The sequence below is a fragment of the Microtus oregoni genome, unplaced genomic scaffold, assembly GCF_018167655.1.
Source record: "Microtus oregoni isolate MIOR12 unplaced genomic scaffold, Mior012 000044F_ref0000062, whole genome shotgun sequence".
Classification (NCBI taxonomy): Eukaryota; Metazoa; Chordata; class Mammalia; order Rodentia; family Cricetidae; genus Microtus; species Microtus oregoni.
The window spans coordinates 10684666-10703413 of NW_024543218.1; the positions used below are offsets into that span (position 1 = coordinate 10684666).

Genomic DNA, 18748 nt, shown 5'->3' on the forward strand with positions numbered 1-18748 from the left:
ATTGCTATAGGATAGGGTCATTTCAGGTTCCCTATCCTCAGCTGCCCCAGGAACTATCTGGGGACATCACCCTGGGCTCCTGGGAGCCCCTCTAGGTTCAAGTCTCTTGCCAACCCTAAGAATTGTGCTTCCGTGCTCCCCTATCCAACCTTCTACATTCTTAAACAGCTTTCAATCTGCTTTTCTGATTTCAGACCTATTGCTCACCCCCGATTTCTGCAGCATTTGATGCTGTTCTGAGTCTTCAGCTTTCTTGTTCTCACAGCCTGTGTAGACTTTAGCTTCTAGAGTTTCTTACTTTGATGAGTAATTTAGTGCTTACCTAATGCTTTTTAGTATTTGTTGATACCTTTATTTATTGCCATTTCCATTTTTTTTTTTGCTTAGAGTACACCCACTCATCTATTACATTGAATTCCCATTAGAATTGAATTAATTCTTCTACAGGTTTTTGGGGAGCAGGGCATTTTTAATAATAAAGTTTTATTTATTTTTATTTTATGAGTATGAGTGTTTAGCTTCATTTATGTGTGCGTACCAGGCACATGCCTGGTTCACACAAAGGCTAGAAAAGGGCATTGGATCTGCTGGAACCAGAGTCACAGATGATTGTGAGCCACCATGTGTGTGCTGGGAACCAAAATGGGGTTTCCTGCAAGAACAGTAGTACTCTGAACTGCAGGGCCATTTCTCCAGTCCTTAGGTCTTATAAAAGAAATAGGGCTATAGCTTTGTTTTCTTTAGCATCTGCTATGAAGGTAATTGATGCTATAGATAGCGTACCTATGAGTTTCCTGAGGAAACTGAAAAATTCCATGACTAAACACAGCTTCAGATAGCTCCTTTAGACTTCAGTTTCCCTATCAGTGGTTTTGTTTTCAAATATTCGTCTTTTGAGAATTTGCCTGGTGACACACAGTTACTGAAAATAATTGGTTTCCCTTCATCAAGACCATAAAGACTCTAACAAGTGAAACATAGCTTTTGCTTCTTATGTCTTAAGGGGAGCCTTGCCAAGTTACCTGGGATCTTACAGTTAGTGATTTAAGAGACAAGCGAGACAGGAATCTAGATCTGTGCCCCTCTGCGCCTAGACCCTGCTAACTGGGCCACAGGAGGGCCATCGTACAAGTTCTCGGTCTTGTAAGAAAGGAACCTCATGCCCTCTCCTTCACATTCAGATGTAAGCTCCCTGAGAGCAGATGCTTGACAGTCTTGTTTCCGGTTGTATCTCTGTCATTTACACAGTGGCTCACGTTAGATGCTCAATAAAGCTGTATCGAATTAAAAGAAAAAATAACCGCGAACTGTTGAGACTTGTTTAAGGAGGCCGCCATCAAGGTCAGGTTCAAAACATAAACTTGTCAAAAATGTTTTCTAAAAAAAAAATATTGTATCCACAGATGAAAAGAATGTGTCCCAAATAGATCAGATATATGTTACTTTACTTAGCAATAGGTTTCTATGGCAACATCATGTTCCTTTTATAAAAGAAAAATCTGAAAATAAAATTTCTGAGCCGTCTAACTGAGCTCATATTCTTGCTAACACAGACTGATGGCGTTCCTCTCGGTTGTGCCAGCACTGAATGCTGGCGGGCTTTGGCCTTTTTGCCTTGTACACTGAGGTCTGCTCCCTCATCGGAACTGAGCTGAAGCTCTTGTGCTGGGCAATACGGTCTCCTATTTTCCCCCTTTCACTGTCTTAAGTGTGCCAGGTGCTTGCTGAGCCCTTCCATTAAGGGGCTCTTTGGGAATAGCCGTCTCATTAAATGATGAAACTCTCAATGTTCTGCATGAAAATCCAGATGAGGAACTCTATGTGAAGACAGGAAGCCAAGAAAATAAATTTCACGCACTTCTTTTTTTTTGTCCCATGTCTTGTGTTTTTACAACTGTCGATCTTTTTCTCTGCTTCAAAGTCCGAGAACTGCCTCTGCCATGTATTTATTTTGCACGTGTGTATGTTTGTGGTATGTTCACATAAACATGTGCAGCCACATATGAGTGTGTGCACTCGTATGCCTGTATGTGCATACCAGGCTATCATCAGATTTTTCTCTCGTTTGCTCTTTATTTTACCGGGACGTGATCTCTCTCTGAAGTGGGAGCTTGCTGATTTGGCTAGTCCAACTTCTTAGCCTTCCCCTAACCCCCAGGGACCCTGTCTCACAGCTGCCTGACTTATTTATTTATTTATTTTTGATTTTTCGAGACAGGGTTTCTCCGTAGCTTTTGGTTCCTGTCCTGGAACTAGCTCTTGTAGACCAGGCTGGCCTCGAACTCCCAGAGATCCTCCTGCCTCTGCCTCCCAAGTGCTGGGACCAAAGGCGTGCGCCACCACCGCCCGGCAGCTGCCTGACTTTTGTTGGGGACCTTAGCTCTGATTCTCGAGCTTGCATGGTGAGTGTTTTATACCCTGGTCGCCCTCCAAGACCTCTTTGCTGTTTTATTTATTTTGAACTAGAAAGTGTGGTCTCTGCTGTATCTTTATCCTTTAGGGGCAATTCTGAAATTGCTTACAGAGAATAGCAAGAAACCGAGGAGCTAATTTCCTCATTTTGGTTCATTGATGTGAAAAAAAAATCTCATAGTAACAGCTATATTCAGTGATTTGTTTTTCACCCCCTCGCCCATTAATCTGTTGTAGGTTAATGCAGTTCACAGCACACCTTCAGGCCTTTTGTCCTCAGGTTTGACACCCTGCTTATGATACCCGTCAAGCTAGGCACTCATGAAGGAATGAGTGAGAGTTTGCACACTTGCGCGTTTCCCTGTCTTCCAGGCTCTCTTCTCCCTGCCTTTTCAAGCTGTTCCGACTCACATCCCATAACTCTAAAGTCATCATCTCAAGGAGTCGGCTTTTTGTAAACTCAGTCAACATACTCTGTCAAAATCAGTTGTAAACATTAGAAATTCTTATCTTTCTAGAAATGTTGGCCTCGAAAACGGAAGTTACCTGAGTTCTAAGGAATGGGTGCTTGACAGAATGCTTAAGGCAAAATTGGCTTCGGTGAATTTATTGAGAGTGGTACGACACTGTACCTTCCGGGCAGTTAAGGGGTTTTTCACAGGTAATTCTGATCAGATAGAGCATTTACTTGCACACTGATTTCAATGCTGTGCTTACGCTTGAAACCTTTCTTCTTTATGGTTTCCTGGAAGGAGAGAGAGAGTGTGTGCATGTGTGTGTGTGTGTGTGCGTGTGTGTGTGTGTGTATTTGCATCTAGTATACTGACAAAATCATAAGCTTATTGAGAAGATAATGTTAAGTCTCCCATGTAGCTTTTAATGCTATAATACTTATTTAATAATTAAATATCAGGTAGTAAATCTAGTAAAATATATATAGTATTTAAATGACATATAGATTATTGTATAAACCATTATATATATAGTTATATATAACAAAACCATTTATATATATACATATGTATATATATATATATATATATATGATAAATGTTGTTGTCTTCTTGAGTTTAGATCTTGGAGTCTCTTCAAGGTCCATATGTTATAAGCTTGGTCACCAAACTGGTACCCTTGAGAAGTGGAGTAACCTTTAGGAAGTGGAGTCTGGAAGGTGGTCCTTAGTCATTGGAGCTATTCCTTTGAAGGTTTTGATGGGACCTGGCCTTTTTTCTCTCTATTGCTTGCTGCTGCTTTGGTGTGCTGCCATCTACTCTATTCTGACATCCTGCCTCACCATGAGCCCAAAACAATGGTGCCAATTCATCACAGACCAGAACCTTCAGTATTATGGGTCAAAATGAACTCTTTCTTTATGAGTTAAAGCTCTTGGGATAGGCAGATGGCTCAGTGGGTAAACGTGTTTGCAGTGAAGACAAGAGGACGTGAGGCAAAAGCTATTGTGACTGCATGTGTGTTAGTTTAGCATTGGGGGATGGAAACGGGTGAATCCCAGGAGAGCGCTGGCCAGTCAGCCCATCCAGAGGGCAAATTTCCTGTTCAGCGATTGACCCTGTTTCCAATAATAAGGTAGAGCGTGAGCTAAGAAGGTGTTAGACATACTCCTTCAGCTTAAGCATGTGGGTGCGTGGGCTCACATATGTGTGCATACTTGTGTACGTACATCATACACAAATAAATGAATCACCTGACCTTTCATTATGGCACTGAAGGTTGACTATCACAATGTCCATTTGAAAGTAATGCAAGCATGTTTTCAATATGTCAGCATTATTTTTGTATGAGATTTATTAGACATCGTGTATATAGCCTATGTATATAAACTGTAAATGTTATACCCAGTTTGAATAATGATACCCAAAGTTTGCAGTGAGCATTTTGAGGGTTTTTGTGATGACTTAGTTTGGGGAGATACTGTGGGAATCAAATGTCCATTGAGTATATCTTACATTTTGTGTTTTCCATGGAACATGACCCAGTTTGCACTTATTTGAGGGTCTAAGCCTGTTTGTACCATGTCTTGTGACACATGTATGGTGTGTGGGGGGAGGGGGAGGGTCCTGATAACTGTGGAAGGATGATTTTTCCCCTTTAATTCTATGTCCTATTTCATTTGGGTTGTATTTTCAGTGTAAGATTTCCCAGGCTCCCGGAACCATGTGTGTGCGGGGGACTGTGTCCCTATGTCCCCATGCTGTAGCACCCTGTGCTTTGCAGACATGTACCTACACGTATGTATGGGTACAGCCTGAGCATTGGAGCAGTGTGCGTTCTTGCCCTAGGTTTTGGGTTGCAGCCTGTGGCCTGTGAGTAGGGTCTATGACTCACAGTGTAGTGATACACTATCAGGAGGCCTGAAGGTTTGGAAAATTTGTCAAGAAATTTCCCCTCGTCAGGTAAAATTAAGAAGTGTGTTGCAACAGGCAGAAAAGATTAGCGAGTGTACCTTTCTGAGTGATGGGTTTTTCAGAGGCCCTGAACAATCATTTGTCACTAAAGGATTTCATAATGATGAGTTATAGAAATGCATTTCCTACCCAGAAATGAGACTGTTTTGTCTTTAGAATGCAACTGATTTTTATCCTCTGGGTTTTTGTCACTTTGCATAAGTAAATGCCTTTCACTTTCCTGGTCACCTATATTTGTATGCCCCTTGAATTCTCCTTTGAACTGGTAGCAATATTTTATGGCTTTGACTTGCTAGTTAGTCATAAACCTTTTGCATGCATTAATTTTGTATTTGCATAAAAATGGTTTTATCTCTTTAAAAAATTTCCCTTTACTTCTAGGGCATTTTAAAGATTTTTATATTTCTATTTTATGTGTATATATGAGTGCCTGCATATATGTATGTGTACATATATGAGTACATGTGCCTGTTTGATGCCCAATGGGGCTGGAAGAGGGTGCTGGATCCCCTGAAACTGGAGTATTTAAATGGTTGTGAGATACCATGTGGGTGTTGGGGCCAAACTCCGGTCCTCTGGAAGTATAGACCATGCACTTAATCTCTGAGCCATTTCTCCAGTCTCCAGAAATCAATGCTTATCAAGTAGTTGGGGTTCTGTAATGTTTCTATCAATATGAACATTTATGGACTGAGATCCTCATTATTCAGTTCTCTGAATGGAATTTGGGAGGTTATATATAATTTTTCTCAATAATCTTCCTACACCATACCACTTTTAGATAATTTGATGGATTTGAGGACTGGAGAGTCTTAAAATTGTTATGAGTTCACATGAAATGGTCTATTAAATAATTTGGAAAAAAATGCATCTAGTTTATAGACTGCAGTTGAAATTCTCAAGGACCGAGCACTGCAAGAGGTTGCATTTCAATATTTTTAAATCACAAAGAAACACATTATGCTTCCTGCGGGAATCCTCAGAATTTGGTAACAACTGTATCTACAAAACTTTTAATTGTCAGGTGCTGTAGAGATGGCAGATAGAGGGAAATAGTCATAGGAAACTCAATTAGCGTATTATATTCAACTTTACAGTTAGAAGACAAGCCCCTGTTTCCTGGAACTAACCACTCTTCTCATCTCACGACTGGCAACCTGAGTCAGGGAGAGCCCTCCCTGCTCTGTTCAAAGGCCTTGCTGCCTAGGAAATTCATGTCCTACTTCATAGCATCATTATTTTGCAAGGAGGGTAAGAAATAACTTAAATTTTAGACATAGAGGTTAGGATATTCTCTCTGGGATATGGAAATAAGAAAGCCGTCTGAATACAAATAGCGGGGAACCAGAGAAGTATGAAAGCCATTATGCAAATACCTGGCCACTCTGGGCTATACTCCATAGATATCACAGAGATACTCTCTCAAATAAAGCAAAAACAAACACAGAAACAAGATTCTCAGACTGTAATTCTTAGAACCAGTAAACATTGCCTTACATGAAAGAAAAATCATACAAATTGAAATATTTGAGATAGAGCATGGATGTTAAGCTCAAAGGCAGTCACAGGAGGAGGCAGTGTCCCCACAAAGCAGGGGCTAGTGTGATCCAGACACAAGCCAGGAATTCTGGATGCCAACCCACGCTGAAAAAAGGTAGGAATGGATTTTCTCCTCTAGCTTCCTCGGGAAATATCACCTTGCAATACTGTCACGGGATGGAGGGAGAGTCCTTCACGCTATCCAATAAAAGCCATAGGGAGACGAGAAGCAAGCAGTAACTTTAGTGTTGATGACCCTGAGTTCCAGAGCCTGAGAAAACAAGTTTCTAGATCCAGAGGCTTATAGCTCTAAGCCTTGGATAAAAGAGGCTTATGGCTTCAAGCTTTCGGAGCTGGAGGCTTATTGCTCTTCGTGGTCAAGTTGAGATGTTTTGCTTTGGGCTCAGAGTGCCAGTACCTACTGGTTAGAGTTGCAATCCCTGAACTCTGATTATACCTGAATCTTCAACTTTGGTAGTACTTTCAGACCCTCTCTTAATGACCCCTTGGGTCCCGCAGCCTTAGTTTCTCGTGATTTCTGCCTCCAACCGCTCTCTGGAGCTCTTCAGTTGTCTCCTAATCTAACAGCTTATAGCTTTGGGTCCAGGGCACCCAGCTCTTTCTGGCTGTCTGGAAATTTTCATGTTCTCCTCACTGCCACTGCTGCTGCCCAGGATGGAGACCCCGGGGTCTTGTCTGCTCCTTGGATAGCCAACATGTTCCACCTGTGATCAAGGCAAGTATGCAAAGAGGCATTTGGGAGAAGCTTTTATTGACCTAATATTGAATACCAGTGTGTAGGGCACAGGAGAAAAGGGTCCTAGATAAGCCCAAAGGGGTGGGAAACAGCCTACTTACATAGTCAGAAGAGAGGCACAACATCCCGGTACTCAACTATAATTCTGTCAGTTACAGCCTTACATAAAGCTTGACTGCCCAAGAATGAATAGGGATGTTCCATCAGAAACCTCAGATAGGTTAGCCTTCTTTCTGTCAATCATAAGCATTTTTCTTTGTCTCTGCTGGTGGTGGTCTTGCTGTTCCCCAACTTTCACAGGTCTGTGATTAATAAAACCTTGCAGAATAATTGCCAACAGGTAACTCTGGAACCCCAGCAGCAGGGCACAACTCTTAGGGACAAGAAATAGTATTGTCTGAAGTATAAGTGGCAATGACCTAGGAACACATAGTTACCCCAAGTTCCATGTTCCAATGTGGTAACAGTTTGTTGAAGGTATAAAACAGGGCGTTTTCAAGACATTGTTGGAAGCACTAGACAGCCACATTACATCAAAGTGGAGTAAACTCTGTAATAGTCTTTGGGTGCTATATGATAGCATTTTTCACCCTTTGGTTGGCTGGAAACTAGGAGTATATTTCAAAGGATTTACCTAATGATTACCTTAAGTGTTGGGTCAGGTTGAGGAAGACAGTAGGTGCTAATCAATAGACTAAAGCTACTTTAAGGCCAGTTTGACTCTTGAGTTTCAGTGTTCCGCCTCTCCACAGCCTTGAAGTAGCAACCAGCTTGCAAAGGTTCAGCAGAATGTGTGGTCTTTTCAGGAACTTTCATTCCCAAGGTTTCCATGCTTGCTCAAGCTGGAGCAGTTGGGATTGGAGCAAGACCTGAAGGGGAAGCTGTTGAAATAGGAGCGGCGGGCTACGTTCCTGGCACCCGGCCGCGAGCTTTACCCGAAATAATTACACGGAAACTGTATTCTTTTAAACACCGCTTGGCCCATTATATCTAGCCTTTTCTCAGCTAACTCTCGCACCTGGACTAGCCCATTTCTTATAATCTGCTGTAGCCCACGAGCTGGCTTACCAGGAATGATCTTAACCTGCGTCTGTCTGGAGTGGGAGAATCATGGCGACTCCTGACTCAGCTTCTTTCTCCCTGCATTCTGTTCTGTTTACTCCACCCACCTAAGGGTGGGCCTATCAAATGGGCCTAGCAGTTTCTTTATTGCTTAATCAATGAAATCAACAGATTGATATATGACACTCCCACATCAGGAAGCTGCAGCTCCAACTGTACTTGCTGTGTTCTTTGCCATTGAAGTGGGGTTTCTTTGTGGAGAGCTCGGAGCACTGAAAAGTTGCTGAAGTGGGGCTACGTGACCCCAGCCTCTGCTTCCAACAGCCTCAACCTCCACAAGGGAGCATCTGACAGTTCCCACTCAAGGGCTGACTTGCCAAGACAAGAGAGGGTTGTTCTTCTACAATATTAAAGGGTGCTTTTATGACTTAGAAAATTAACCTTGGAAGTGTTCCACCCATGGCCAAGACAGAACTATCTGTCTGATGTGCCTGACTTTGGTCAGACCCATGATTACTGTCCTGGGATGTAATGCCTACAGAGCTATGGGAAAATCCATTACGGCTGTAATGATTTGTTACCACTGCCATGGAAATTACTGAACATTTTTTTTTTTGATCTTTACCTGAGGAAATTTTGCCAAGCAAAAAGCTGAAGGTGAGAAGGTGGCTTTAGAATTGTGTGATGGGTCAAATCTGGAGAAATTTTGAGGAGAAAAGCCTAGATTGCTTTAAGGAGGTTATTGGTAGAAATGGCATGTAAAATACTCTCGGTGAATGCTCAGTAAAAACCGAGAAATGTAGTAGAAGATGGCTACATTGCCTTACAATGTGTAACTTGCCATGGGTAGAATGTTATTAGAAATATCAACAGCAGTGTTGCTGAGGGCTTAGGAGGAAATTAGGAGCATTCTGTTGGAAATTTGAAGTGGGAAAACTGTCAAAAGTGTGGCCTGGATTGTTCTTAGTACTTACAGTAAAGGAAGGAAGGAAAGAAGGAATGAAAGAAAAGAAAGAGATAAATTAAGAGGACTGTTAGCATAAGAGCCCAGAATGATTAGGAGGAATTCTTAGCACATTCAGATTGAAACAGATTCTAGAAGAGAAGACAGGCAGCCATGATATTCCATTTTCAACTTCCCTGTGGCAATGCTAGTCGATAGTTCTTGTCTGTCTTTCATATAGTTAGGGAGGCTAACGGGTACAGAAAGCAGACAGTTAACATTCAGAACACTGACTTGTATCAACCAGGTAAGGATGGAGATACAGTCTACTTGCAGAGTGCTTGCCCTGGAGGTATGAGGCCCTGGGTCTAGTTTTAGGGTTAGAGTATGGAAATGAAACTATTACAGGGCAGACTTGGAATTTCTCTCATGGCTGAAATGCTCCTGTAACATTTTGTCCTGATTCCTCAGTTCAAGCATTCCAAATATATAGGAAGTCACCTTGAGAATTCCAAAGTGGATCTTAACTGGGAAATTGTAATAAACGATCTGTTTATATATTGAAGGATAGCCATATGCTGGGGGGTTGTGAATTAAGCCCCAGAGAGTGGCTTTAAAAAGTTTTGTCTGTTTAGTAGTGTTTGAGTGATTCGTTATTACGCCTTCTATTAAGTTTTAAGTAGCGTGAGAATTAGGTCAGTGGAAATGATTGGCTTCTCGGAGCCACTTGAGACAGTGACAACAGCTGATTTCCACACACCACTCTTTTCGTATGTCTATAAGTTACTCAGAGCTAAAAAACCTTCAAAGGAGACATGGGAAGTGTGTTGTCGGCTTTTTAGCAATAACAATGTTAGTGCTGAGTGCCCTCTTTCCACCAGACCTTCGGTGCCTCCTCTGCATTGCCATTGCGTGGTGCGGTTTTGACTGTTGAACTGCTGATGTGGGTAGGGTGGGGCGGGGGGGGGGGGGAGAGTCCAGGAGAGGGAAGAGTTTGGAAGCAGGCTTGGAGACCATTTGGGATGATAGAGAAAACCCAGGTCACCAGTTAGAACTGGCTCTAACAAAGGCTTGTTTTTGTGATTGTTTGCAGAAAGATTACCACTTTGAATACACAGAATGTGATAGCACTGGTTCCAGGTGGAGGGTCGCCATTCCGAATTCTGCAGTGGATTGCTCTGGCCTGCCTGACCCAGTGAGAGGCAAAGAATGCAGTATGTTGTGATTTTTTTTTTTGACCATTTGTTTTCCAGATTAAACCATAAGCTCATCATATCAGTTCTAGATGCCATTCAAATGAACACAAGAGACCAGGCAATGATGTATATATAGTGTTGTTATCTAGAAACACAGCAAAACCTTTCTTTAACAAGTGATTAGTACTTTTTCTTTACTTTTGTTTGTTTGTGCCTATCTTTGTATGCGAGTGTGCATGGAGGAGCAGGTGTGCTATAGGATGGCGATGGAGGTCAGAGCACACCCTGGGAGAACTGACTCTCTGGTTCCACCCTGTAATCCCTGGGGATTGAACTCAGTTCGTCAGGCTTGGCAGTAGGTGTCTTTACTCTTGGGTCTTTGTCAGGATCTTGTATCCCTCTGTCTGAAGGGCTTAATGAGACATGGGCAATATTAAAGGATGTTATTTTTTTAATCTATTTATTCTATTATTCGAAATTATGGAGAGAAGAAAGACAGACTTTCTCTTTTAGTTTTAAAATACATACTTTTAAATTTGATAAAGCATGTATCACTTAGAATTCCTCTTGAAGTGATAACTTTTAAATTGATATTAAGGATAGTCATGTTTTTGCCATTCATCTTAACCACGCTCCATAGATCTCTTCTTGCAGTGGATTCCCTTATTGGCCACAGAAATAGTTTAATTTAATAATTTTAAGTGTAACTTGTAGAGACTGTAGTATTGCTAATAGTACATACAATATCTTGTCTTCTGAAGATTAGAAGACTTGAAATTCAGCCTCTTAAATTAACGTGAAGATATATCATCAAATTTATTTTTATTTATAAACTACCTTCTAAAAATATTTTAGTTGGTTAGTTTGGAGTTTATACAGTGAAATAGACCAACTGTGGCCTTGGTTTCTAGACCTGGCAGAGAAATCACTTCAATTTTCTTGTGGTCTTCCAAAAGCTATTTCTATAAAGCTTCTGTTTCCGCATGAATAAAACAGAGAAGCAAGTTATTAAATGGGTGAATGATTCCTTCATCTTCATACAGTGTGTCTATTACGAGTTGGAAAATGTTAACCACCAGCAGTAGATACTATGGAGACTGTAGTAGTTCACTGTATGAAGAAAATGTGGGGGAAAAAAATCACCTTTAGTTCTTGGTAACTGATTTTAAATAAATGCAGAGAAACCTGAGAATCCCCATGGTCAGGGGATCTAGCAAGAGTCAGAAGAGACAGTGAGGTGAAGAGAGAAGGAGGTGCCGCCAGGCTGGTGTATTGACAGTCGCTGGAACACAGGACCTGTTCTCAATGTGAGCAGAGTGTTGTTAAAGGGAGACAGTCTGGGGAACAATGCTGTAATTAACTTAGTGAAAATTTGTTTCCTACAAAATCTGCATTGGTTTTGCCCAGTGCTTTCTACCCTGGGGCTTAATTTCTTGGTTCCTTTAACCAGTCTTATTTGTAGACACTGTGTAACTCTTCTAAATGCTTACTCTATGGATAGGAAGTGTGCTGGTCTGGGCTAGCTCTGGCTGTCCAGGTTAAAATGTACTATAGTGGAGGACTCTACACCATGGGAATTGGGGTCATTCTAGATCAGGGCTTTCTTCTGCCGGAAGTCATATTTTTAGTATTTATCAGTTTGCTGTGAATTGCATGTGATGGCCAAGGGCTGCTAATTTTGTTACAAAGCTCATGCCTAAATAGGAGTGATTTCTACTTGAATGTTGCAGAGACATTTTCCAGTCAATACTTTCATAACATTTCATAGGTAAAGTTATGGTTTTGCTTCTTCAGTAAGAAAATTTTTCCAGAACTCTTAATAGTCAGCTTTGTTTCAATCATAATATACCTTGAAAATTATACTTATTTAAAAATAACACTTGATTGGACATTTTTTTATATCAGCTTTTATCTGAAATTTAAGTGCTCCCACATCACACACACATACATACACACACACACATACACACCCATACACACCTATACAAATACACCCACACCGACACACATACATACACAAATCTTCTGGCAATTGTTGGTTTAGCCTTAGATTTCATTGCTTCTTCTTTGTTATGGTTATTTCAAGCTCACAATTAACTAAGAAGCACAGTTACATCACATTAGACACATTGCTTGCACATTCCCAGTCTTCAGTGGGAATTTCTATTGCTGACTATAATGACCATTTCTTGTTGTGACCTTGTGATGGACATGGTGCTTAGAGCTGTCTGTCATTATCCCATCCTGTCTTTGATTATCTCTGGAATATTTGCATATGCATAATGAGGCTCCTTGGGAATGGGACTCGAGTCAAAACACCTGATTCATTTGTATTTCATATGTATCTTATATACCTCACCTGTAATTACTTTTATGGAATACTAAAAACTGTTGCAGGAAGCAATGCTGTAGAATTTTCTCCTGTGGTATAATGTCAACAAACCCAGAAAATTCAGTTCTGGGAGAATTTCGGCTTCTCAGATTAGGAGTTTGTAAGCTGTAACAATCCTCTCTTTCACTGGCAGGAAAATGGAGGCTTACAGCTGTACAGCAACTGCTGCTAGGTTGACTGTGGTAGATCTAAGACTCCACTGAACATATATTTGACTCCAGAGCTAGCTTCTGTTCACTGCAGATGTGGCTAGGGTTCTTTCAACTCTGTTGTCATCCAGTTGGCTCAAACAGAAAAGAAAAAACAATTAAAAAGTAGAACATGGCAACTTCAAGTAAGTTAAGGGAATTTGCAGCAGTGGTTGTGTGGGATTGATTTTCTCCAATCCTAGTATTTCAAAATTGCAGCAAACCCAGATTTTGGCCTTTGTTGAAACTGCTATAGGTTCTTCAAAAATATAATCACATGGATCTTTTCCTGTTTACAAAGGGGGCAGTAAAGGAGGCCTTTCCCGAGGAATACTCATGCATCAACTGTAAACTTTTCTGAAAAAATTGGGTTAACTCCACTATATACTTGCTTTTCAGAAACCACCTGGAATCAAGCTGCAAGGCTCTTCCAAGAGAGGCTAAGGAACAGTTATATATCAGCTTTTGTTATGTTGAATCCCTGGGGTATATGTGTTTCCAAAGCTGCAGGGCCCTGGAAAGGCAGGGAGAGATCTCTGCTGATGACCCTGGTCCAGTCTATGTTTTCTCTTCTACAGTTCCCTAGTATTGCAACAGACACTGGACACAAGGTGATCTTATGGCTCTGTAATTCCTGCAAAAGCTCCAGCTCACTTGCTGGGAGCTTGGGTGCTTCTCCCAAGGCTGTGGTGCTGAGTCTGTTATCTCTAACCATAATTCACCACCAGAGTCTTGCAGGTAGCATGCTGTTCCGGAACCACTGCACTCTTTATCCCAGGCTTAGAACAAGAGGCTTTAGCCCTCTCTAAGCCCTGCTACTTCTCCACTGTTGGCTTATTTTCCTCTTTTATCCTCGAACCAGTAGGATTTCTAAAGTACTTCTTAAAACTTGGGGTTCCTTTGATGGTCTTATATTGTCAAAAATAGGAGTTACCTTTGAGCAGTTTTCTACTGCAACCACACACCCTGTAGACAGGGACTTTTGACTTGAAACCAAACCATAGAAGTAAAGAGTGAGGGCCTGACTCTCCTGGGAGATGGTGTGGAAAAGGGACTTGGTGGTTTTTCCCCCCATTACATATTTTCAGTAGGTCTAAAATCACTGAGGAAGAAATGAACACATCTGTTTCTTTTAAATTCTCATGCTTTTTGGTTGGGATGGAATACAGCATTTATTCCTTACTCTTTCAGATATTTCCAAACCTATAATTTCAAGAATAGCATCAAATACATCATTTTCTAATTGAGAATGACTATTCAAAATATTTCATTCAGAATGTAACTACCAAATGAATTTTGTCTTGTCAACTTTGCTTAATCTTGTGCTTCAGTATTGATATTATATAAGTCAGTCAATAGCACATAGAATTATATGGCACATAGAACATATGTAATAAAATACACATACAAATATGTATATAAAGGTGTATTATATAAGTAATATAAAGAAATTGATGTGGTTTTAATGAGCTATAACTTTTGTACAGGTATGCTTATATTTTGATCTTTCAGTGATTGGTTGTAAATTAATACTCAGTTGGGTGCATATTTTTCCCATGTTTCTCCCAAATCTATTTTAAGACTCAAAGCTAATGATTCTTAAGGGATACTCAGCGTTATATTAGACAGATATTCACTTACTTGTCTAAGCAAGAGAAAATTGTGTATTCATGCATGTGAGAGAAAAACAGAGAGATAGATCATAGCATAATTATAAGTGTCAATACAACAGAAAAATAGAAAAATTATAGATACACTCAATATCTGAGCACCCAATATATAAAGCAAACATTGACATATTTGGAGAGATAAATATAAGCAATACGATTGTAGTAGGAGACTTCCATATCCCATTTATAGTAATGAAAGGCTATGAAAGGAAGCCACTAGGGAGAGTAAATCTGAACAGTCCTGTAGGCTGGATGGACATAGCAGATATTTGAAGAGTGTTCTATCCTATTCAGTTGCATCAAGATACACATGCAGAGGCATGAGGATATCAGCCCCTAGCTGGGAAAACACGAACCCCAGGTTCAGAGAGACACCTGATTCAGAGAAGTAAAGAGAGCACCTCATACCTCATCTGGCTTACATGTGTGAGTAAAGATGTTTGTTCCCCCCACAGAAACATGTACATATATACAAACATACATGCATATGGTGCGGGAGAATTGTCTGTATTCTGTCAATCATGTTTTAAATAAACACTGATTGGCCAGGCAGGAAGTATAGGCAGGAAAATCAGACAGGAAATAGAAATGATGTAATGGAAACAGGAGAATTCTGGGAAGGAGGAAGTTGATTCCTCCCACTCCTGCCCAGACCACAGAAGCAGCAGGATGTGATCTGCCCCACTGAAAAAAGGTACTGAGCCACATGGCTAACATAGATCAGAAAAATGGGTTAATCAAGTTGTGAGAGTTAGCCAGTGAGAGGCTAGAGCTAATGGGCCAATCAGCTTATAATTTATGGAGACTTATGTGTGATTTTCTTTGGGGCTAAACAGTTGTGGGGTACCAGGTAGGACAGAAAACCCCCAACAAACAGGCCCCTCATTAATGTTACCTGCATACATACATACATATATACATCTTTTAACAAATGAATGGAAGGCAAGATGTGGTCGTTCATGTGTGTGGTACCAGTACTTGGGAGGCTGAGGCAGGCAGATTTCCATGAATCTGGAGCCAGACTGGATTACACAAGCATTCCAGGGCCACCTAGGCTACAAAGTAAGATCTGCTTCAAAAACAGAAGCAAACAACAATAACAACAACAACAAAAGTTAAAGAAAATGTAGACTATGTATGCTATCCATACTGTCTTAAAAGTTAAGAATTATGTCATTTTGAAAAGTATGGATGGTCTTGGAAGTCATTATACTCAGTGAAATTGAAGGGCACTATTGAAGCAGAAAGACAAACACTTTGTTCTTACTTGTGAAATCTAAACCAGTTGAACTAACAGAAGCAGCAAATGGAATTGGAATATGTTAGTAATGCATAATGTTTCATTTGGTCAGAAAGAGCAAACACCAATTATTTGGAATCAGAGGTATATTAATTAGCTTGATTCAATATTTTACCTGGTACATGTATATCACATAACAACTTTAAATAAGATATGTGAAATTGAATTTTACAAATATCCATTAGATCTTAGAGAAAAACACCATGCTTGAAAACAGTAAGTTTATACATAAATTTAGTTATGCTATGATTTCAGCATTTCATATAATTTCTTATAGATTTCTCCTACAGTCTTCTGGTGCTTCGATAATCACCTTTTACAGCGGATATTTAGCTTAATCTCAGTTCTGAAACTAATTTGTTTGTCCTTGAGAAAAGTACCCCACAATTTTCGTTGAGCTTTAATTTATTCAGTGAAAAGACATTTTCGGATATTCTTCATGTTTACTGACAAGGGGATATAAAACAGTGAAAATAGTAAATATTTATTCAGAGATATTCGTTTCAGGAGAGAGAAGTAAATAAAGCTCCTTCAAAAGAGGAGTGAAGGGGACCTGTGATGTAGGATGACCTCGCCAAGGAGGGAAGGGGACCTGTGTTAGGTAGGATGACCTCGCCAAGGAGGGAAGGGGACCTGTGTTAGGTAGGATGACCTCGCCAAGGAGGGAAGGGGACCTGTGTTAGGTAGGATGACCTCGCCAAGAAGGTAAGGCACTCAGGTGGAGTCAAGAGTGAAGCAGATGTAAACTTAAAGTTCAGAGTTATCAGTCACCTGCTGAGCAACATGGAGAACTGTTACTTTCTCATTGGTTCATGAGAGGAACATGTATCCTGATTTCAGGCTATAATGAGATTTAAGATCCATACATTTGGTACCAGCCATAACCTCTGAAGTGAATTATAAAGTTCTTCTGCTTGAAATATATATATATATACATACATATACATACATATATATAGAGTGTATACATTCTATACACTATACATACATATATGTACATGTATAAATGTGTAAATATATACATACACATACATGTACATGCACATATGCACATATATGCACATACATGTACATATAGTGTATAGAATGTACACACTATATATATGTATAGTGTATAGAATATACACACTATATATATGTATGTATATGTATATATGCTGAGTAGAATGGGTGTCGATTTTCCCAAGTCTTCTGTGAGGGTTGCAGGGCTAGCTTTTGAGGGTAATGTGTACAAGACAGAGATTCTAATGAATGTCACAGTCATCTCCTGTGTCATACAAAGGACAATGGACTCTGACCCAAAGACAGTCACAGGTTCATGAGAGGTGAGCTAAACTATATAATCTGTTTTGTCTGGACTCATAACTACGTAGTGTAATTGAGTCAGAATTATAGTTGCAGTATTCAGAATAAATTATCTTTGTTGTATGCAGGCACAAATTTAAATGTTAAATATTCATGTCTTAAATTCATTTAGTCATCAAAACAACCAAAGGGAAAAAAACCAACCCAATCTTTATTGTGTCTTCTGAACCCTTTTAAACAGAAGGTGAACTGAACTGAAGTTAGGAGACACAGTTAAGTCACACTCAGAATTGAGATCTGACACTAATCATTGTCAGATTGAGCTCCTCAACCACCTTCTTCTCATTTTTTAAAATTTCTATTAAAATCTATTTGGTCATATCCTTTATTTTTCCCTAACTCCTCTGAGATCTCCCTATCTTCTTAACTCACCCAACTTCATGTTCATTCTTCTCTCAAAACAACAAAAAATGAAAAAAAAACTCAAAACAGGTAAACCAACTAAGAAAAAAAATCAGTAAGACAAAAATACCAAACAAATTAAAAAGGCATGTGTTTATGCGTGATTACGTGTGATCACACACACACACACACACACACACACACACACACACACACACACACAGTTCATTTTATGTTATTTTGTTGTTGGCCTACCTCCGGAAAAATGATTGATTTGTCTTTCTCAAATTCCTTTCCTCAAGACTCGGGGATCTGTGTGGAAAGGTTGAGGTAGAAAAGGTATAAGGGATAAAGGTGGTTGATATCTCCAAGAAAATGGTATCTTCCAAACACAAAAGGACTGATTCACACGTGAACTCGCAGAGACTGTGACAGTGTGCACAAGACTGCCCAGTCTCAAACCAGACAAGATCCCATGACTGAGACCATCTTCTCAACCTCATGGGGCTGCCCCTTTGTAACATGGTACAGTGCACCCCTGATCATTGTTCAACCCTCCTTTAGGAGTATATATTCTGCCAATTTCTACCTGTTGGTAAAATGGATATACAGGATAGATAAAATGGGATTTTTAGAAGATTGGATGTAAAGACTCAGATGTATTTCTTTGTGGATCCTTTAAATTGGCTAAACCTCTCTGTAGACTTTATTTTTATCTGTAGTAACTTTCCAGAAAGCATAGAGTCTAGCATGTAGAACTTTAAGAACATTTGTAGTTACTCATATGCAGAAGGAAGCTGGTTAGTTTGACTAGTTTGTGCTTAGCATATCAGTGATTTATATGTATAATATGCTTTCTTTATTTGCAAATATCAGGAAAAATAAGCAGAGTTTTCAGCTACAGAATTTCTTCATTTAGAATTTTATTCTTGCCAACATAGAATAAGCCCTTGGAAGACAGCTGGTATTCTATCATGATTCTTAAGAAAAGTCTAGAATACCATACTGTAAACGGAATCATTTGTGTCCCTAACTCAGAGTCTGGCAGGGCATTGTTTTCGTTGGTGAAACACAAATACCTACTAAGACTTGTAAGAATTCACTCTGTGTACGTCACAGAGTTGCGTTGTTCTTGGCAGACTTGGTGTCGGAATGC

The 18748-nt window shown here is 40.0% G+C and overlaps 1 protein-coding gene across 2 annotated transcripts in view; it reads left to right on the forward strand.

The window, feature by feature from the left end:
* LOC121434733 (endosome/lysosome-associated apoptosis and autophagy regulator family member 2-like) overlaps positions 1-18748 on the forward strand; it is a 159171-nt gene that overhangs the window by 66273 nt on the left and 74150 nt on the right. The window contains exon 2 of one of the 2 annotated variants that reach the window (XM_041633661.1): positions 10233-10353. The exons of the other annotated variant lie outside the window; for it this stretch is intronic. Within the exon in view, the coding sequence (XP_041489595.1) occupies positions 10233-10353 (121 nt within the window). The remainder of the gene's footprint in view (positions 1-10232; positions 10354-18748) is intronic. 2 annotated transcript variants of the gene reach the window in all.